Here is a 21,572-nt window from a genome sequence, read left to right on the forward strand (position 1 = left end):
TGCAAAAGCATATTATTTACAGCTGCATAAATGCTTCTCCTGTGTTGAGTATACTGCAGGACCTATGAAAAGATCTCAAATTCAATGGGCCTTCTGAGCTACTTTCAACCATTCTCTGGATATAAATACTTAAAGCCAAAGTGATGATGTAACAGCTATTTTCAACCAAAATAAAAATTCATCCTACTGCAAGAATTTTTTAAATACACCATACCTATTTAGTCAGGAACACTGACCTCCTCTCCCTTAGAATGTCACATAAAAAAAAAAATCACAACCAATCAGCAAAAAATATTTTTGGTGTGCCACAGAATTTTAGTAATTATTTTGTGTGCCATGAGTTGAAAGGTTGAAATCTCTGGTCTAACTATAAATTTTTTGTTCCTTAGTTCGGTTCTTATAGGTGATCTTTTGGCCTCCTTGTCATAATGCACTGCAATAAACAACTTCTAGCATAGGTAACTTAACCCTACCTAAATTTTTATTTTAACTTTACCCTTCGATTCATCAAAATGATCTTGATAGCCCTGGCAGGTATGGCTCAGTTGGTTGGGTGCCATCCTGTGCACAAGATTGCTGGTTCCATTTCTGGTCAGGGCATATGCCTGGGTTGTGGGCTCTATCCCAGGTAGCGGGCGTGCAGGAGGCAGCTGACTGATGTTCCACTCTCACATCAATGTTTCTTTTTCCTCATTCCCTCTCCATTCCCCTCTCTTAAACAAACAAAACAAGTAACTTTTATAAGATCTGGACAACTTATGCCTATCTGTGACCCAGCACCAGATCCAACTTCTCCGGGAGTTTTATATATTCATATACATATACATATGTAATTTACATACATTTACATAGAAGATGGATGGTTAAAGATACATGTTTATGGATATACATTCCTAGTCCTACAGAACTTTAAAATGATAATCAGGCATTGTGAAAGAGAAATGGGAGTAGAAGTAGGGGGCACAGAGGAGAGTGGAAAGGAAGATATTTGGAACTGGTAAGCTTTAATAGGGAGGTCCTACCCCTTTCCATTTACTTCTAACAGATCTTTATCTTATCCTGCAAACCAAAACTAAAGTAAGTTACTGAAAGTGTATTTACTTCTTGGGATTTGTCCTATTTTCCCTTTCCCATCAGAAACAGCTCCCTAAGGACCACCACCCAAATTATATATATATATGTTATATATTTTCTCTCAAATACAAATAAAACATGCATTCAAGTGATTTATATTTTCATAACATTTTAATATTTAATAGAAACTATATACAATAACTTTTTATGGCATCTTACATTAGGATAGTCACTACAGAAATTTACATAGGTTGAAGATGGATGGTTAAGGAGGACCCAGTCCTGTGGGCTATTTTCTGAAGTTATAGGTCAGAGTTTATTGGGGAGGAAGGGAGTTCAGAATCCCCAACTAGGTGAGAGGTGAGAAAAGGCTAAAACACAAACTGCTAGATAGCAATGGCCAGACACTGGGTCCATCAATATCCCAGGGGTGCACAACTCCCACTTAAAGACTCTGGAAATCCCCTTACCAAGATGTCTCTTCTCATGGCACAGAGTCCCAAATACTTGCTCGATCCCAGCAGCTCTGACAAGATTCACCTATCTTTCTTCCTCGCCCAGAGCGGGAAGACACAACTTTTAAACACTACTACTGGTCCCTGCCCCCCAAATTTGGTGTATGTTTGACTATAGCACTCAATAACCCAGAAGGAAAACAAAGCAGTCTGGGTTGTCCTTTAGAGAGGTCAGAAATACTTGTTTAAAGAATGGGAAATTCAAATCCTCCAAAGTCAAACGGTTCCCCAAACAATCAACTGATAGAACTGTGTTCTGGCTTCCCGTTTGCAGTCGCCACTCCACTTTGAGGCAATGGTGCAGAGGCTTTCTCAGAATTTCGAGATCCCTGCGATCTGCACCCATCTCCGGCCATCTGCATCTGGCCCTGTTAAAAGAAAGTTACCTTGGTTACAAATTCATTTGTTGTGGTCTGAAGCGTGAATCTAACTTATCAATGCCCATGTATCGTAGCAACAAGAACAAGACAGCAGAAATAAAATAATACTGGACAGTTGCTCTTCCCCAAACTTGTCATTTCTTGAAGCATTCCTAAGACTCCCAATGGCAGGGAGAGCTGTGGGTTGTTTCTTCCAAATGAAACAGCCATTCTGTGCTGAATTTCCAGAACAACCAACAGATCACAGGAAGATGGTCCTTTGGGCCTCTGCTTGAAACCAACAGCTATAGTATAAGTGCTGGTCTTCAGTCAGGGCCATTTGTATCCCACCCAAGGCTCAGAGAAAGAAACCAAATCACATTACTTATCCTTACCCTATGATGAAAACAATTCCAGTGCTGAACTCTGCCTTAAAAGGAACAATGTACCTAGATTCCTTGTCGAGCTAACTAAATAAATGTGTCCTGCTGAGATATGAAAACCGGGATTTCTAAGAGCCTATCTGGAGAACTACCATCTGGGACACCTTTACAGTCTCCGTGTGATGACATCCCCACTCACTCTCTGGGAGTACATGCTAGCACAGCCAGCAGGGAACCCTCTGCCTGGCTGCATGGCTACATGAGGGAAGCCTGGCCGGGTTGTTCTTCACTTGCCAAAGTATCCACTGGGCCTTCAGCAGTGTCTTTGACTGAATGATCTTCAAGGGTTAGTGAAGGGTCAAAAAGCAAGGGTGAAGGAGGACACTGCATACCATCACCCACAACATCCAAGTCCTAGGAAAAGACAGAGAAATGCATATCAGCAATACCAAACGAACCAATTAGCTAAAGTTGGCATATTTTTCAGCAAACCATAAAGCAATTTTCCCACACTTCCCTTACCCCTTACCTACCTTGAATCAAAAAAAGACTTTCCCATAATGTCCAACAAATGGGGTAAGATCCAAAAGCACTAAGCATTTTTCCTTGCTGCCAAGTATAAAGCAGGGACCACCAGTCGCTTAAAAAAACATATTTTCCAATCAGCATAATTACAAATTAAACTGAAATATTGCCTTAAAAAATGGGTAATATGAGATTGTTTGATTAATGTCCTAACAGCCACAAAGCAAGCCAGTGAGCAAGAGGGAAAGGGAGAGAAGAGAAATAAATACGTAAAAAAACTCAAAGTCCCTCTTAACAGCTACAAAATAATATTTTGGTTAAGTCCTTATCCCCACAGAATTGAGTTCCTGATTCTTAAACCTAACAATCCAAATGTAAACAAACAAACAAAAATTATATTTACAGACTATGTTTCTTCCAATTGAATTGGCCATTCCCACTGGGTCCTGAATGGCCAACAAACCACAGGAAGACATTGCTCTTGGCTCCTGTTTGAAACCAACAGCTACAAAAAAACCACTGGTCTTGATTCAGGGCCTAAAGCATTGCAAAGGCTCAGACAATGTGTCAAACAGACTTGCATGTCACCACTTTCTAAGAGGCTATCCCTAAACTCTCCTGTTTAGGAGTGAAAATTACCCAAGGGTTTGTACTCCCTTATGTCCAATCCACTTTCTAGAGAGTCTATGTTTCCACTAATCTAATTTCACAAGAAGCTCACTTATTTCCATGCTTTTAAATAGGTTACGTCTTAGAGTCCAAAATCCTTTCCCTTTCTTGAATCACATCTTCAAAACAATTAAGGTTGAAAAAAGTAAATAAAGAACACTGGACTTAAAGCTGGTTAATTTAAGCAGAAACACAAAGAAAAGGATATCAGCTACCTAAAAGGATACATTCACTGCAGATGTGAAATATCCACAGAAACCAGTGTTCTCATATGGTTAAGACAATAAACTATTTTCTTTAATTCTTTTACTATGCACAATTATTATACAAACTAGAGGCCTGGTGCATGGATTCATGCACCGGTGGAGTCCCTCAGCCTGGCCGGCTCCCCCTCGAAGCAGCAGGCAGCCAGGGAAGAGCCCAAGCCCGGGCTGGGCCCTGCTCAGCTCCCACTCATCCCAGCCCTGCTGCACCTGCCACCGCTGTTGCTCAGCAGCGTGCTGCCACCGCAGCTGCAATCACCAGCCATGAGTCTGGCATCTGGCGCCCCACTGTGGGAAGCTCCTGTGTTGAGTGTCTGCCCCCTGATGGTCAGTGCATGTCATAGCAACTAGTCCAACGGTCATTCGGTCACTTGGGCTTTTATATAGATAATTAACTTGGAATTTAAAAGAACCCATTTAAGTGGTGAGGCAAAAGATTTCCAAAGATGACAACAGTCAAGAAATGTTTTCAAAAGAAAATAGATACTGAAAAGGCTTTTCTCACATAGTTAGTGTTGTCTGTAACGAGAACTAAATTGGAGAAAGGAACCAAGAAAGGAAAAAATAATCAGCAGAAAAGCCTACCATAACAGGAATGTTTAATTGCAAGTATCAAAACATTCTGAGAATCCATTTTTGTTCTGATCTCAAAAACCATAAACACACACAGAGCAAGCTCAAAGTTAATAGGAATAAATTATGAGGTTATTTGCCAAACATCTTTGGATCAAAACACAGAAAACAGACAAGTGTAATATCCAGAATGACATGCTTTTCGTGTCTCAGCCTTTTGGCTAAGATCAAGTGCAGAATTTTTACCCATAGTAATAGCTCATACCAGGCCCTCCCCTGAGTGAAGTTATCAAAAGTTATTAACATGTTATAGAAATTATATCTAAAACAATACAGGTAACAAAATTGCTTAGTGAAACTCATAATTTAGAAATCGTTTTTGCCCTAACCAGTTTGGCTCAGTGGACAGAGCACTGGCCTGTGGACCAAAGGGTCCTGGGTTCAATTCCGGTCAAGGGCACATACCTTGGATTGTAGGATCCTCCTTGGCCCGGGCCCTGGTTGGGGTGCATGCAGGAGGCAACCAATTGATGTGTTTCTCTCACATAGATATTGCTTTGTCTTTCCCTCTCTCTAAAAATTAATGGAAAAATATCCTCTGATGAGGATTTAAAAAAAAGAAGAAATCATTTTTTCCCAGCAAAATTTTATACTAATATATCGAGAATTTGTAGGAGGACAAAGATTATTTTCTAAAACTGCATTTTATTTCAAATTTTCTGGAGAATTTACCTCCAAAGATTAAGAATAAAACTATTTTTTAATGACCAATGTGGTTCATCAAAAGAACATTATTATAAACACAATAGATCATCAATTAAAATAGCTAATTGTTTTACAAAGGTCCATCTTAAAAACCCACTGGATTCTCAAAAGTAAAGCTTTTTTCTCTTATATTCTTTAAGAAATCCGTGCCAAATATAAAGATGAACAGATCTGATAGCATATATTTTTTAGAATCTTTTAAAATTAAGATTTCTTAAATGTTAGGTTTTGCCTACCATCACATCTTACAGTCTTTAATATTTTGTGTAACTATTCTCCAAAGAACAAACAAGACTATAATCTCCAAAGATATTGGGACAGTCATATTTTCTTAACTCTAGTTATCAAAGGTTTGAGAAAGAAAAGATCACTTAAAACTAACATGGCAAAACAGGTGAAAGGGGAAAACCAAAATAATCAAAATAGAAATGGCTCTCGAAATTATCAGATAACAAACATTAATAATCTAGTACATCTATATAAAACACATACTAGTTTTTACATTAACATCTGAAGAGAATTTGGTGATGTAGTGGTTATTAGGTTATAGTTTAGACCCTATAAAGCTCCTCATATTACTGAGTTTTAAAAATAAAAGCACCCCTCGGGTTTTCCTCACATGTAAAATTAAGGAGTAGATAAAAATCTGTCCCCCTCAAAGCCCACTGCATGGGAGAACATATTCGCCAATGTTATCACCGATAAGGATTTAATCTCCAACATTTATAGGGAACTCATACAACTTAACAAAAGGAAGATAAACAATCCAATCAAAAAATGGGCAAAGGACCTAAATAGACACTTTTCAAAAGAGGACATTCAGAAGCCAAGAGACATATGAAAACATGCTCAAAGTCACTAATCATCCGAGATATGCAAATCAAAACAACAATGAGGTACCATCTCACACCTGTCAGAATGGCTATCATCAACAAATCAACAAACGACAAGTGCTGGAGAGGATGCGGAGAAAAGGGAACACTCATGCACTGCTGGTGGGAATGCAGACTGGTGCGGCCACTATGGAAGACAGTATGGAGTTTCCTCAAAAAGTTAAAAATGGAACTCCCATTTGACCCCGTGATCCCACTTCTAGGAATATATCCCAAGAAACCAGAAACACCAATCAGAAAGGATATATGCATCCCTATGTTCATAGCAGCACAATTTACCATAGCGAAGATCTGGTAACAGCCTAAGTGCCCATCAGCAGATGAATGGATTAGAAAACTGTGGTACATCTACACGATGGAATACTATGCTGCTGTAAAAAGGAAGGAATTCTTACCATTTGCAACAGCATGGATGGAATTGGAGAGCATTATGCTAAGTGAAATAAGCCAGTCAATGAAAGAAAAATACCACATGATCTCACTCATTTATGGATAATAAGGACCATTATAAACTGATGAACAAAAATAGATACAGAGGCAGAGCAGCCTCGAACAGACTGTCAAACTACAGCCGGAAGGCTGGATGGGGGTTGGGGGGCAGGAGGGGGGAGGGGTAAGAGATCAACCGAAGAACTTGTATGCATGCATATAAGCATAACCAATGGACATAAGACACTGGGGGGTAGGGGAGGCTGGGGAATTGTCAGGGGGGGAAAAAAGGAGACATATGTAATACTCTTTGTAATACTTTAAGCAATAAAAAAAAAAAATCTGTCCCCCTCAATTTAGAGTTACTTATTTACTCTCTTTAACATAATCTCAGTAGAAAAGTTTGGGAAACACCAGAATGCATAATCTCTAAGGTCCCTTTCGAGTTCTCATATGCCATGAATCTGTGTGAAAGAAATTTTTTCTTTTTAAAGAAACTTTTTAAAGAGCAATTATAATCAGGATTATAACAAAAATTGTATTATAAATGAAGTAATAAAAACCATGCTTTTTACACCTATTGACAGTATATAATCCTAAAAAGGAAGAGAAATTATGGAGGGAAAAATTAATGCCATCCCCCCCCCCCCCCCGCCACATTACCCTGACCTAGTGTATCTTTTTTAGTAAATCTTGAGGCTACCCAAACCTTACTTCCACCTAATTTCCCATTTAGATTTGTCCCCTTAAACAAATCTTTTTGTCCCCTTAAATGTCATGGTTAGACACAAGATACCTCTATTATGAAATTCAAAAGACTTATCTTAATAATAAGGACCTTTATCCAGAAGGCTAAAGATTAATAAGCAAAGTGCCAAGACAGAGGTGGGATGTTAACTGATCCCTAAAGTCAAATAGTAGGATAGTGCTAAGTAGGGAAACAAAATCTGAGCTGGATTTATGTGCTATGGCCAATCAAACAAGCTAAAAAAGACAGAAGTGTACATATTTCAAAGTAAATACTCAGTGAGATCACTGTTCTAGTCCATTCACAACAGGATTATGTAATAACATCAAAATTGAAAAATAGTAACCAAGTTAAGTTTACAGTAATTTCTTGTGATACACATTAATCTGAAAATGAAACCCCTTACTATGGAGCCAAAACACAAGTTTACAGTGTCAGAGGTAGGTATCAGAACTCAGTATTAAGATGCTGGTGACTCACTCACCTTGTAGATGGGTAGCATATTTCCTGTTACACCAAATCCAACCATCATCCTGATTTTCTAACTTCCCTTAGTTTACAATTTCCCTTACCATTCCCTCAGAAAAATTTCTGCCTATCTAAACGGTCTCTAAATGAATATGCTAACATATACATACAACCATGCATATATCATTTCAAAAACTTTATCAATTCTCCTGAGCACAAAAGACTAATCTATTCTCACCATCCTATAAAAATAAAAGCCTAATATGCAAATCGACCAAACTGCAGAACGACCAGTTGGCAGAGGGAGGAGACGGCGACCAGCGGGCAACGGTGACCAGTGGAGTCGGAGGGGTGACTGGGGGGGGCGGGACCGGCCACTTGCCGGCTGGTGCCATCCCCTGATCACTCCACTGGTCACCTCCCACAGAGGGAGGCCAGACTGCTGCTTAGGCCCACTCCCCACATGGGGAGCGGGCCTAAGCCATCAGCCTGACATCCCCCGAGGGCTCCTGGTCTGCAAAAGGTCGCAGGCCAGGCTGAGGGACCCCCCACCTGAGTGCACGAATTTTCGTGCACCGGGCCTCTAGTTAATAAATAAGGCTTTGCCTCAAGGGCCAACCAGAGCAGACTTCTCTAACTTACATCACTGAACTCCAGAGGTAAACTCTCAGTGGGCTGAAGCTCAGCAGCACTCAAGTACAGATCCATGGGGCCGGCTTCCAGATCGTCTGGCACAGACAGTACCTGCTCGGGCTTATACATCTGAGGAGGCAACTGGAAATGCAGTGGGCAGCAGGGATCTTCAGAGAGGCTTACAGGAACTGGTTTGTTGCAGGGTACCTCTTCAGACCCCTGGCAGCATTTGAAGAGAACCTGATTCGTGTCCTGACAAATATCTGCAGAAAAACGGTCAAGGGAAATAAAATGGACCTATGGGAGGTACAAAATACAAGTGTCTGCCATGTAAAACTCAAGGTCTGCACTACAAGATAATTGGTTGCATTTGACACAGAACAAAATGCAGTTAGCAATTTTTCTAATTCTATCTCAATCAGTAATTTAAAACTAGTCCCCAACCTCCATTTCAAGATCCTAGCCATGTAAACTAGACACTAATCTTGTTCTCCCTTATAAAACATTTGAAAACACAGTGCTGAGCAAACAGCAATAACAATCCTAGGAATCTACACTTACACAGAAGAGACATCATGACAAATGTAAACAGTCTGCAGAGGCCTCTACCAACCCCTTCCAAGACTCAAGAGAGACAAAGTTGTTTCTGCTCCGTTAAGAAGACTGACAAAAAGTTTTTAAACCTTGTTTTCAAATGCTTACATGATAAAATTGTTTAAAGCAGCAGAGAACTGGAACTGGAGAAAATGGAAGCTCTAATAATAGTGACTAGCTATCATATCCTGAAAGAAAGTAAAAATATATTTTCATACCCTTTTTTGGGGGGGGGGCGGGTAGTGTTGGGGAATCCTTTTATTATCCCAAAGAGAAAAGAGATGATAATTTTATGAAAGCCCATGGAAAGAAAGTAATCCAGGAATGCTCTTAGGTGCTCTAACAGGACAGCCAATGTTAAGGCTAGAAGCAGAAAAGGATTATTTCCAAGTTGACAAAGAAGCTCTGTAGGATGAATCAAAATTGAAATCATAATCAGATCAAATAAAATTCCAGTTCAAGTTACTGTACAAAGCACATTTTACACAAGTGTTATCATTTCTGAAAATCCTAACTGTATGGTTATTTTCCTATTTTAAATTTAGGCTTATTTTTAAGTACGAAAGCACAATTTTCTATAAGCTGATTGTGTCCAGGATTATTGAATGTCAAGTGTAATCCTATATAATTCCTATATAATAAAGAGCTAATATGCTAATTAGACCAAACAGCAGGACGACCGTCTGGACAACCTTCCGGACAAAGCCGGGGCTGCAAGGATGGAGGCAGCCAGGGCTGTGAAGGCCAAGCCCCTTGCACAAATTTTGTGCATCAGGCCTCTAGTTAATAAATAAATTGGGGGGGGGAATGTTAAGGTAATTTTTAAAAACTAAAAAATCTAATGCACATTGTAATTTTTAAACCAAATAAAAATTCTTTAATAAAGCCATTTCTTTCATGATGCTAAGACAGGGTTTCACAACCTTGGCACTAATGACATTACTGGCCGTCCTGGGCATTGTAGAGTGTTCAGCAGCATTCTTAGCCTCTACCCACTAGATGTCAGTAGCACCTTCATCTGAGTTATGACAAGCAAAATGCCTTCACACATTGCCAGACGGGTCAAAATGACTCCCAGATGAGAATCTCTAAAGGAATAATGGTACAAAATAAATAAATATTAAATGAAAATGAATGATCAAATGAACAAACATATGAATCTGATGGGAACAGATTTGCAGTCTCTATGTGCTTAAGAAAACCCCAATCTAATTTAAATTTTCAATATTTAAAATGTTAATCCATTAAATGCTTTAATCACAGTATTTTTCTTGGAATTTAAATGACTTTCATAAGTCTCTTATTTAATACCACATATCCTGGAAAAATCCTCCCCCCATCCTCACCCACCCCTTTCTTTCAGCTGGGGACAACAAAGACAAAGAGAAGGGAATGGTTGACCTACAACTAGAGTCTGCATCCTTTACTTTCAGTCCAGGGCTGTCTCCATTAGACCAGAGTAAAGAGTTAACAGGTCACCAATGGCAGTCGAATCTTTCTCTGGGATAAGGACTTAAGGAAGGGTAAGTGACTTAGGCAACTATGGAATGAAAAAGAAAAGAACACAAAAGAAAAAATACTTCTCTTTTCAAATACATTTCATTTTCAACTTTGCTTTTTAAAATATTAATATTCTAATAAACTGAGTATAGTACTATAATGGGTGGGGAACATCCAATCCGCAGGCCATAAAAGGCCCACGAAATCATTATATATTTAACCAAAAGCAGGCAAATTTTTAAGTTGATAATTTTGTATGGCCCACGGATGATGTTATAAATATCCAAATGACCCTTAGCAGAAAAGGTTCCCCACGCCTATACTACAAGTACAATCTAAACTACTTTGATACCTGTAAATTAGTTTTTTGCCTTATAAAGTAATTCAAACTGACTGAAGAAAACCTGAGAAGTACAAAGCAGAGGAAAAAGGGCATTCATAACCACACCATCCAAAAATAGTCACATATCTATTAAACTTCCTCCTAGTATTTAGTTCCATGTAGTTAAAACATACTCTACAGAATCCCATATCCTATTTTCGTTATTATCAAATGTTTTCCCATATCATTCATAAAGTTTATTAAATGTTTAATGATAACATATTACTATTATTTTGTATCATAATTTTTTCCTCATCTCTGAAAATTTTAAGTCTCAAATTAGAGAAATTTTATGTAACACTGGTCCTATATTTAATTATCTCCTTAAATAAATTCACAGAGGTGATAGTAACATATTAAAGAATATGGATAGTCAAACTGCTTTATAAAAAGCCTGTAACACTGTATATTCCCACTGGCAGCCCTTAGAGGGTCCATTTTACCACACTGTCACCAACTTTTAAAATTCACTCATTAAAAATCATATATATAAGCATCAAACTTATGGATTAAAACATTTGTTTTATTTCCTATTTATTTAGAGCAGCCGTGGGCAAACTACGGCCCTCGGGCCGGATCCGGCCCGTTTGAAATGAATAAAACTAAAAAGAAAAAGACCGTACCCTTTTATGTAATGATGTTTACTTTGAATTTATATTAGTTCACACAAACACTCCATCCATGCTTTTGTTCCGGCCCTCGGTCCAGTTTAAGAACCCATTGTGGCCCTCGGGTCAAAAAGTTTGCCCACCCCTGATTTAGAGTATAAGCACTATTAAACTATCAACTACTTCTTTTTAAATCTGTCCAAAGATTGCCTTTAACCAATTAAGTTTTGAGAATTTAATTTCAGTTATTACTTTGCACAAGATTTTATACATTAAGGACAACAATCCTTTAGCAGACATTTGTTGTTGCAATAATTAATAAATTGGTAAAAGATTTTTCAAAAAGAGCAGAAAAGTCAGTCAGTTTTCCTTTCAAAAGACCAGGGAAGGTTCTCCTCTTCCTATTGAAAAAATATTTTACTTTTCAGTGTTTTATCTCTTGCCAGACAACTGAAATCCAGCAAGATTTATGCCTTTCATATAATAATCAGACTTAACAAAAGCTTTTACAGTGAAAGTCACTTTCTCAATCAGTGTCCATATAAAATGTACTTTCACAATAAACAGTACAGTTTGGTAGCCCGATAGTAAATGTAGTCCCACAGCAGAATCAAATGATGCTCTGATGGTTCAAAAGCAAATTAACTGGGGAGTAATTATCAAATTTTTGGAAAAAGTAAGTTTCCAATTTGAATGAAGTCTAAAAATACAAGTTAAGAGCACTAACCATACAAAAGGATAATACTCAAAGGAAGCTCACAGTTCAGAATTGTCCTTTGTTATTGGTAGAACACCCACAATTTTTTTTTTAATTATAACTGGATTTAACAGTATTATAATTCTAATAAACAAGTTAAAGCAGGAACCTCTGTATCTGGAATCCCAGTATTAACTGACTACAAATAAATATTAGCCCATATCTATCACCAATGACTCAGATGTTTCTTTCTAATGAATTGACCATTACATTTCCTAAGTTCTGAAATGGCCAACAGACCATAGAAAGACATTTCTTTAGGCTCCTGCTTGAAACCAGCAGCTTCAGCAAACTGCTGGCCTTGATTCAGGGCCAAAGGATATCAAAGACCTTCAACTGAGCAACTATCAGTGTCTCCCACTAGCCTTTTGGTCTAGCTAGCAAACTGAACAAAGTAAAAAGATACGAGTAATGCAGTGTCTGGTCATTGGAAGAGACTGATTAGAACAACGAACATCATCCACAAAGGCCAAGCACCTCTGACTGGAACGAGTGGTATGGGCCTAAAATGGAAAAAAACAGGTAAGTAAAAAAACAAATAAAAAAACACAACCAATACGCCCACAAAAGAACATACAACCAATTATGTATGAGAATACTTAGTTATAAAATATAAGAAAGGTACATCTTTAAAAGCTAAAAAATTCAACATTTAAATGTATTCACCAATACGATGTAAAAAAATAATTTTTAAAATCTCATGTACAAATGAATCAACCCTAATTTGAATCTTACCCCTCCATATTCTGAAAGTGCGATACAGACTAATGATTTTCAAACTATTTTAACTTTTAGCAGAACCCTTCTCAAAATTGTAATCGTATGTGAAACTTCAACAAATAAAACACAGAAATGAAATTACTCTTATTGAAGCAGAGACCAAGGGCCTGAGAAAAAAATTTAAGTGATCACTTAATTCTGCTCCTATCAACCTTACTTCCCAACATTCATTGCTATTATTCTACCTATTTTCCTGCCTTCTAAAACACGATTCCCAAGGAAAGTGGGCTTAACCTGTGCCTATTTCTGAACCAAAGAACTGAGAAATCTGTGGCAACCCCTCAATTTGCAGATGGGAATAGAGGCCCAGAGAAGTTATCAGTGCAGGCACAGTACTGGTCAGAAGAAAACTGAGACTAGAACCTACGTCTCTGGACTTCCAGGTAAGTGCTCTTTTCTTTTTTCTTTTAATATATTTTGATTTTTTACAGAGAGCAAGGGAGAGGGATAGAGAGTTAGAAACATCGATGAGAGAGAAACATCGACCAGCTGCCTCCTGCACACCTCCTACTGGGGATGTGCCCACAACCAAGGTACATGCCCTTGACCGGAATTGAACCTGGGACCCTTCAGTCCGCAGGCCGACGCTCTATCCACTGAGCCAAACCGGTTAGGGCTAAGTGCTCTTTTCAATATACCCCACGTCCAATAAGTCAGATGTCAGAGCCAAGACTGTACCACAGTGCTTGGACAATTACTTTATAAAGGAAGCAAATTTATAAACCTTAGAAGTATATACACAAATTACCTGTTGGGCAGCACCATCTGTGGCCAGCATTCTGCGTTCCTTCAGCTGCCTATGTAGTAAGGCTTCTACTCCATAGCGCTGACGATACCTCCGAAGACATTTTAGACGCTTTAAGTTATCTCGTTCTTTGGCCAATAGTCCCTCTGGGCCAGTCAGGAGACTACTACCTGGAGAGTCAACAACAGTCAAGATGTTATTTGCCAAGCAACCAAACAAGGGCTAGTCTCCAAATTAACAAGTGAACAGAAAAATCTTGGGCCATAAGATAGGCAGTTTCAAAAGCAAATCAGGAACCTCTGTCTCCTCCACTCCAGATACCAACAGAGATAAATGTAACTACTAACAACATGTGGGTTCACATGTTGAACCTACAATAGGTTGTTGCAACTTGCCTAGAGCTTCATGTTCCACTTTCCGATTATGTAAGTAACGACGCTTCTTCTCTTTGAGCAGATGCTGAAGTCGTTTAAACTGATCAATGTACAAAGACTGTAAACGAATTAATTTCTCACGCATAATCAGGGCCACTTCTTCAGCTGTGTAGACACCAGCATGTCTGGAATAGAAAATTCCCAGCAGTGCATAAGAAAACACAATAATAAAACCCAAGCTTAAAAAGAGAAAAAGGTAGATATTAGACGATATTTAATAAGCAGTCAGTGCTGATACAATCACCTTATTAACAGAAATCTTTTTACCATTCAAGTTGTTATATATAAAAAAGAAACAAATCTTTAAGAATTGACACTAATGTATGATCTAGTACAGGGGTGGGCAAACTTTTTGACTCGAGGGCCACAATAGGTTCTTAAACTGGACCGGAGGGCCGGAACAAAAGCATGGATGGAGTGTTTGTGTGAACTAATATAAATTCAAAGTAAACATCATTACATAAAAGGGTACGGTCTTTTTTTTTTTTTTTAGTTTTATTCATTTCAAACGGGCCGGATCCAGCCCGTGGGCCGTAGTTTGCCCACGGCTGATAATCTCACCATATGAGGAAGGGAAGATGTTTCATTATTTTTCCCAGTTATTTGCATTATGTTTACTCAAAATTTATTAACCTACATTCTTATTCCATCTAATAATACAGAAAAACCACTTAAAAGGACAACCTGAAAGTGCTCAGTTTGCTGTAGCATGTATCTTAACACGTTAAGCGCCAGGCCTATTTTGTCTTCCTTTCCGTTTAGCCCGAGATACCCGATTTCACCGATATGCTGGCAGCTGGCAGCCCCAGTGACTGACGAGGTCCAGACGGAAAGTATAGTGTCAGTCACCGGTGACTGACGTGGCGCTTAATGTGCTAATATATTTTAATTAAAGTACAAAAGAATTATAACTTCTAATTTAAAAATACATTCCTGCCCTAGGTGGTTTGGCTCAGTAGATAGAGCGTTGGCCTGTGGACTGAAGGGTCCCGGGTTCAATTCCAGTCAAGGGCACATGCCAAGGTTGCAGGCTTGATCCCCAGTAGGGGGCGTGCAGGAGGAAACTGATGATTCTTATCAAAGATTTCTGTTAGCCAAACCGGTTTGGCTCAGTGGATAGAGCGTCGGCCTGCGGACTGAAAGGTCCCAGGTTCAATTCCGGTCAAGGGCATGTGCCTTGGTTGCGGGCACATCCCCAGTAGGAGGTGTGCAGGAGGCAGCTGGTCGATGTTTCTCTCTCATCGATGTTTCTAACTCTCTATCCCTCTCCCTTCCTCTCTGTAAAAAATCAATAAAATATATTTTAAAAAAAAAAGATTTCTGTTAATAGGGTGATTGTATCAGCACATGACTGCTTATTAAATATCGTCTAATATCTCTCTCTCCCTTTACTCTCCTTTCTGAAATCCTTCAAAATATTTATCTATATATTTTAATATATTTTATTGATTTTCACAGAGGAAGGGAGAGAGACAGAGAGTGAGAAACATCGATGAGAGAGAAACATCGACCAGCCGCCTCCTGCACATCCCCCACTGGGGATGGGCCTGCAACCCAGGTACATGCCCTTGACCGGAACTGAGCCAAACCGGTTTCGGCAGGCCGACGCTCTATCCACTGAGCCAAACCGGTTTCGGCAATAAAAATAGATTTAAAAAAAAAATACATTCCTGCTATGGCTGAGTGGTCAGTTGGTTGGAGTGCTGTTCGTTCAGGGCAAGTACCTAGGTTGCGGGTTTGACCCCTGGTTGGGGCATATATAGATGGCAACTGATTGATGTCTGTCTGTCTGTCTGTCTGTCTGTCTGTCTGTCTCTCTCTCTCTGTCAAATCAGTGAAAATATATCCTCAAGTGAGGATTAAAGAAGAAAAATAAAAAAATAAAATAAAAAGTTAAAGAAAAATTTACTAATTATTCTTAAGCTGAAACTTCATCAGTCCTAGATATTGCTATAAATGAGCTTTTAAAGATTACTTTTTATAAAGCAATTAAGTAAATGGTTACTTTGAGGCAAATCACAAAGATATCTATCTACAAAGGGTTGTGGGGGGACGATGACTATGACAACAGTAATTGTAGTTAGGATAAATCTCTAATGACATCATCAAAAATACAAACAGTAGCCTTTCTGAAACAATCAAGTGAAGATATATGCTGTAAATTGTTAATGATTCAAAAAGTGGCCCCAGTTATGACCAACACTGACACCAAAAATGAATTTTAAAAGAATTTCATTAAATAAACACTTGTATTAAATATAATAAGATAGCCCAGCCACCGTTGCTCAGTGGTTAAATGTCAACCTATGAATCAGGAGGTCAGTTTGATTCCCAGTAGGGGCACATGCAGGCTCAATTCCCAATGTGGGGTGTGCAGGAGGCAGCCAATCACTGATTCTCTTATCACTGATGTTTCTACCTCTCCCTCCCTATCCCTTCCTCTCTGAAATTCACAATAAAAATATATTTTAAAATATATATATAACAAGATAGTAATATGTAACCATATTAATAAATTATGAGCAGACATTTACCAACTCTATTTACATTCCTAAAAATGCATATATTTTAAAGAGCCTAAATTTATTTTGGATAATACTCTTCGTAGGATTAAAAAAAGCCTTGCCCTTGCCCTAACCGGTTTGGCTCAGTGGATAGAGTGTCAGCCTGCGGACTGAAAGGTCCCGGGTTCGATTCCGGTCAAGGGCATGTACCTTGGTTGCAGGCACATACCTAGTAGGGAGTGTGCAGGAGGCAGCTGATCGATGTTTCTCTCTCATCGATGTTTCTAACTCTCTATCCCTCTCTCTTCCTCTCTGTAAAAAAAATATTTAAAAAAAAAGAAGCCTTGCCCTAGCTGGTTTGGCTCAGTGGATAGAGCACCAGCCTGTGGATGAAGGATCCCAGGTTTGATTCCAGTCAAGGGCACTTGCCCGGGTTGCTGGCTCAATCGCCAGTAGGAGGCAGCCGATCAATGATTCTCTTTCATCATTGATGTTTCTCTCTCCCTCTCTGAAATCAATAAAAATGTATTTTAAAAACAGCCTTGTATTTCATTGCCTAATTGCTGCACATATTTGGAGCTTTATTTTTCCCTTTGGATGTTCCTTTTAGGAGAAACTGACATTGAGTACCTAATCCTTTTAACACTTATATTTCTCACATAACTGATATTTTAGTTGATAAAGCAGTCTCTTGTAAGTTATATTCATATGACTGTATCCCCTAGACACTGATCTCTAGATTATTAATAATAAAATCAAGCTTCTGGACCTTTTAAAAACTTTGTGACCCTAGACAGCACACACCTCTTCAATGCAGCAAGTTTGGCATTTGTAGAAGCACAATGAAAAATAAAATAAAAAATATGCTTGATATAAAATTACCGTGAAAGAAAACAAACATTCCTTCTCAAACTACTTAGATGGACTTTCCAAAAAAGTATTTCGGAATTGCTAACTATACTGAAATTACTCAAGAGAAATAGATTAAAATCTACTCAGAAAAATGTAACCCTAAATGACTTCTAATAAACCTCAGAATCCAAGGTAATGAAGAAAACTCTAAGAATTGAAGTTCAACAGTCTAGTCTAGAAATTCATTACTCCTTCCATTATTTACATCCTTGCACCTAAATCAGTGGTTCTCAACCTTGACTGCACATTAGAAATCAGGATTTTAAAAAGATTCCCAGGTGATTCTAATGTGCAGCCAAGGTTGAGAACCATTGACCTAAATTGTCAGTGGGAAGTGCTAAGAAACAGAAGTCAGAAAAGAAAGAAAAAACAGGCAAACTAAACTAAACCATGAGACATAGCAATATGAGACTTAGAGGAGTAGCAATGCTGAATGCTTTTATGTTTCTACAACTCCTAAAATGAATATGGGTTCAGTGAAGAGAGAAACCACAGTAAGATATAATTAGACTGATTACTCACATCTTGGTTTCTAAGTAAGTTTCTCTCTCTTAGGCATGAAACCAAAGGATATTCTTGAAACATCTTTTCATTTTTCTTTAAGAAAAAAAAAAAAAACAACCCGTAAGATGTAACTTTGCAAATGTAGCTTTTCAAATACAATCACTTTATTATTCCTGAGGTTTACGCCAAGAATGCATTCACGCCCTAGCCAGTTTGGCTCAGTGGATAGGTTCCCAGGTTCGATTCCTGTCAAGGGCACATGCGTGGGTTGTGGGCTCGATCCCCAGTGGGGGACTTGCAGGAGGCAGCTGATCCATGATTCTCTCTCATCATGGATGTTTCTATCTCTCTCCCCCTCTTCCTTCCTCTCTGAAATCAATAAAAATATATTTTAAAAAAAGAATTCACATTAATTTCCTCTTCTCTAACCAATCTAAGCATTTCTCAACCCTCCTATGTCCAAGAAATTTCCTATTTTCTCTCCTATCCTTACTCAGGTGTAGAATTAGATGTCCAAAAGTTTTCCCAAATTACAAGACCTCTAAAAAAGAATCAAATCCTGCTTCAAAGTGAAATGATGATGAATCATGACACTTTAATTTACAGAATCTGTTTCTGCTCACAAACAGCTAAGCTTTCTTCAGCCCTTTTAGGTTATTCATCTTTTAACAGTATGCAGTACTACATTCCATGTACTAACTACATAAAATATTTAAAAGCCTATGTGGAATTACAACTTACTTCAAGGGATCTTCTTGATCACTGTCTATGCTATCAGCTTCACTGTCAGGGTCACCTCTCCATGTCTGATCCACAGTAATGGGTTCCTGCTCCCCATCACTCCAGCTGTCTTCATCTGAGGCAAGGAAGGGACAGCAGCCATTAAGACTTCCCACCTCTGTAACTCCACCACACAAAACTAGGTTACTTAACACATCGACCCAAATCTTAAAATTGAGTTAACTATGCCCTCAAACAGACAAGGTCCAACTCAAAATTATTTTTGTTTCCTAAAATTACCTTACCTAGCAAAGATGGTATGTATAAAAAGAGCAATGAAGAAAACAGTCATAAACTCAGGAAAGGAAACCTAAGCACACTCTAGGGAGCGAGGCTTGACCTTATGAAGCTCCCCAGATCCATCCAAGGTAGCTAATGGGCTCTGGGAGGTGCAGCAAGTGCTGCCAAAACAAGTGAAACTCACAAGAACATTGTAACTATGGTGACCACTACCTTGTTTACTCTGGCTATAAAAAGTGCTGCCCAAACAAGTGAAACTCACAAGAACATTGTAACTATGGTGACCACTACCTTGTTTACCTCTGGCTATAAAATAAGCATCAGCTTGCCCTCTGGATCTCTCTCTGTGGCCTCAGCCAGGCACAGGAGATCCACTGAGCCCCAGTTTATTCTCTTTGTCTGTCTTTTCTTTAATCCTTCGCACCCCCCACCCCTCAGGCTCACCGAACCCTTGGCTGTGCTGGCTCTGCACAGCACACACTACTTAAAACTGAAAAGAATTGGTAAATAACATAGCAATCCTAGAATCTCAACAATTTGCCAATCTATAATAATAAAAGCATAATATGCTAATTAGACTGGACGACCTTCCGGACAAAGCCAGGGCTGGGAGGGAAGCCCCAATCCCGGGTGCCTGCCGAGGGCCGGAGAGAAGTCCGGGGAAGGAAGCCTGGGGAAGGAAGGCCTACTCTTGCACAAATTTCGTGCATTGAGCCTCTAGTGAATTAATAGTATTGTATTATCAAGGACCATATACTGTGCTAAAACCAGTAAGTTCTTGTTACCTTTCTTCCTCCTTTTTCATTCTAGGAGAGAATATCCTTACCCAGAATTCGGCTGGCTTCACTGCGACTACTTTCCGGAGTCTGAGGCCCCAGCTCTGTCTTAGCGTACGAGCTCAGCTGGCACAAGAGTGCTTCACCCACAGGCCCTGGAGTGGCCTTCTTCATTTGAGCATGAAGTGCCAGTGCGTTCCTACGGGCATGTTCAGCACAGAAGGACACCCTAAGGAGACAATTAACATTTTATATTCAGATAGGTTCTTTCTTGAAAAAGTTCAATTATTTTCATTACTCACTGATGTTTAGATCATTTTTAGGAAATTAAAATAACCGTTATCTTGTCCTAGCGGGTTTGGCTCAGTGGATAGAGCGTCAGCCTGTGGACTGAAGGGTCCTGGGTTTGATTCCGGTCAAGGGCACATGCCCGGGTTGCAGGCTTAATCCCCAATAGAGGGCATGCAGGAGGTAGCCAATAAATTTTTCACTCTCATCATTTTTGTTTCAATCTCTCTCCCGCTCTCCCTTCCTCTGTGAAATAAAAATATATTTTAAAAAATAAATAAAATAAAATAACCATTATCTTCATTTACAAATATTTAAAAGTCAAGTGAGGCAGAATAATTTAACTGGCCCAAGACCAACTCATTTGGTTTTACTAAAGGGAAATGCAGGTAGCATAATCTAGTGCTCTATCCACCAAACAAAACATTCTGACAATCTCAACAAACCAAAGAAATCCACTTTCATCTTTCAAAATTGGTTCTGGAAGACAACTCTCCAGTTTACTTCAGTATTAATACATAGTAATAAGATGTCACACACAATTTTAAAAAGTTATATGCAGAATGATCTACCCAAGTTATGCTCCACGTGGATATCTTTGTACGTAATGGAAGCTATGAAGCCTTTCCCAGAATACACATTTTGCATATTTAATAAGGTTCAGAAATGGCCAAGAGTCAAGGACCCAGATTATCCCTTTAAAGGTAAGGGCAAACGATCCAAAGAGAAGATCTGAGTGACCCAATTGAAAATGGTATCCTTCCAGTGTTCACCAATTTTTTTTCTTTTCCAAGGATATGTTATTCATAATCCCAGTGTTAGAAGCACGTGGGCTAAAAACTCAGCAGTTACGTCCGAGCCCGCAGGATACCCCATTCCACCCTCACGTTAAAGAATGTCTGCACATATATACCCATCTTTCTTCTCAGGCTTTGGGGCAGCACTGGGGCATCTTTTCCCATTCTTCGTCGATATGTAACTACATTGCTTGAAAGGAGCATTCTTGTCTTCAAGGATATGCTTAATGCAAAACTCCTGTCCCTCCAGGCGAGGCTGCGAGCATGGGCGGTGAGTGAAGGAGCAGGAGAGGGGCTCCTGAGGCCTGGGAACCGGGGTGATCCTCCCTCGATTGGTCGGCAAGACGTGGATCCGAATCCTGTTCATACCAAAGCCTGCAGGGCCACACAAAAGGTCAAAAGGCCCCGACTCTCGTCCAAATTCCTCCTCCGCAAGAGCCGGGCGGACCGCGAGTAAGTTTCTAAAGGGCAGACAAGACTCTCTCCGTACCTCTCCTCGGGCGTTAGGGAATCAGCCTCAACTACTACTCTCCCTCTGCGGCCCGCAGCTCCCACACACCCTAGCGCTCGGGCGACCATTTTGTAAAAACTGAGCCGCGTATTAAGAGAAGCACCGGTGCTTTTGTGTCGCTCTGCTACGCTCTTTGATATGATGGAAACTTTTTCCGGGAAAG

General features: G+C 39.3%; 1 protein-coding gene and 3 non-coding genes across 6 annotated transcripts in view; all 4 read right to left on the minus strand.

Moving 5' to 3' along the window:
- Positions 1 to 1,226: 1,226 nt before the first annotated feature.
- The window catches only part of KANSL2 (KAT8 regulatory NSL complex subunit 2), a 20,800-nt gene continuing 454 nt past the window's right edge, over positions 1,227 to 21,572 (minus strand). The window contains exons 2-10 of one of the 3 annotated variants that reach the window (XM_006091493.3): positions 21,015 to 21,273; positions 19,864 to 20,042; positions 18,759 to 18,873; positions 14,059 to 14,222; positions 13,667 to 13,833; positions 12,545 to 12,641; positions 8,307 to 8,560; positions 2,626 to 2,745; positions 1,227 to 1,957 (exon numbers count right to left, since the gene is read on the minus strand). In XM_006091493.3, coding sequence (XP_006091555.1) covers positions 1,826 to 1,957; positions 2,626 to 2,745; positions 8,307 to 8,560; positions 12,545 to 12,641; positions 13,667 to 13,833; positions 14,059 to 14,222; positions 18,759 to 18,873; positions 19,864 to 20,042; positions 21,015 to 21,265 — 1,479 coding nt within the window. In that variant the 5' untranslated portion in view covers positions 21,266 to 21,273 and the 3' untranslated portion in view covers positions 1,227 to 1,825. Of the gene's footprint in view, positions 1,958 to 2,625; positions 2,746 to 8,306; positions 8,561 to 12,544; positions 12,642 to 13,666; positions 13,834 to 14,058; positions 14,223 to 18,758; positions 18,874 to 19,863; positions 20,043 to 21,014; positions 21,360 to 21,572 lie in introns of all 3 variants that reach the window. The other 2 variants (XM_023756319.1, XM_023756320.1) reach the window with 2 other exon arrangements.
- LOC111826636 lies at positions 2,152 to 2,288 on the minus strand. Its single transcript, XR_002829990.1, has one exon. It is a non-coding gene; the product is annotated as a small nucleolar RNA SNORA2/SNORA34 family (small nucleolar RNA).
- Positions 3,263 to 3,396, minus strand: LOC111826635. The gene has a single exon (XR_002829989.1). It is a non-coding gene; the product is annotated as a small nucleolar RNA SNORA2/SNORA34 family (small nucleolar RNA).
- On the minus strand, positions 12,318 to 12,454 carry LOC111826634. The gene has a single exon (XR_002829988.1). It is a non-coding gene; the product is annotated as a small nucleolar RNA SNORA2/SNORA34 family (small nucleolar RNA).

This window comes from Myotis lucifugus, unplaced genomic scaffold (assembly GCF_000147115.1).
Source record: "Myotis lucifugus unplaced genomic scaffold, Myoluc2.0 scaffold_91, whole genome shotgun sequence".
NCBI classification, from domain to species: Eukaryota; Metazoa; Chordata; class Mammalia; order Chiroptera; family Vespertilionidae; genus Myotis; species Myotis lucifugus.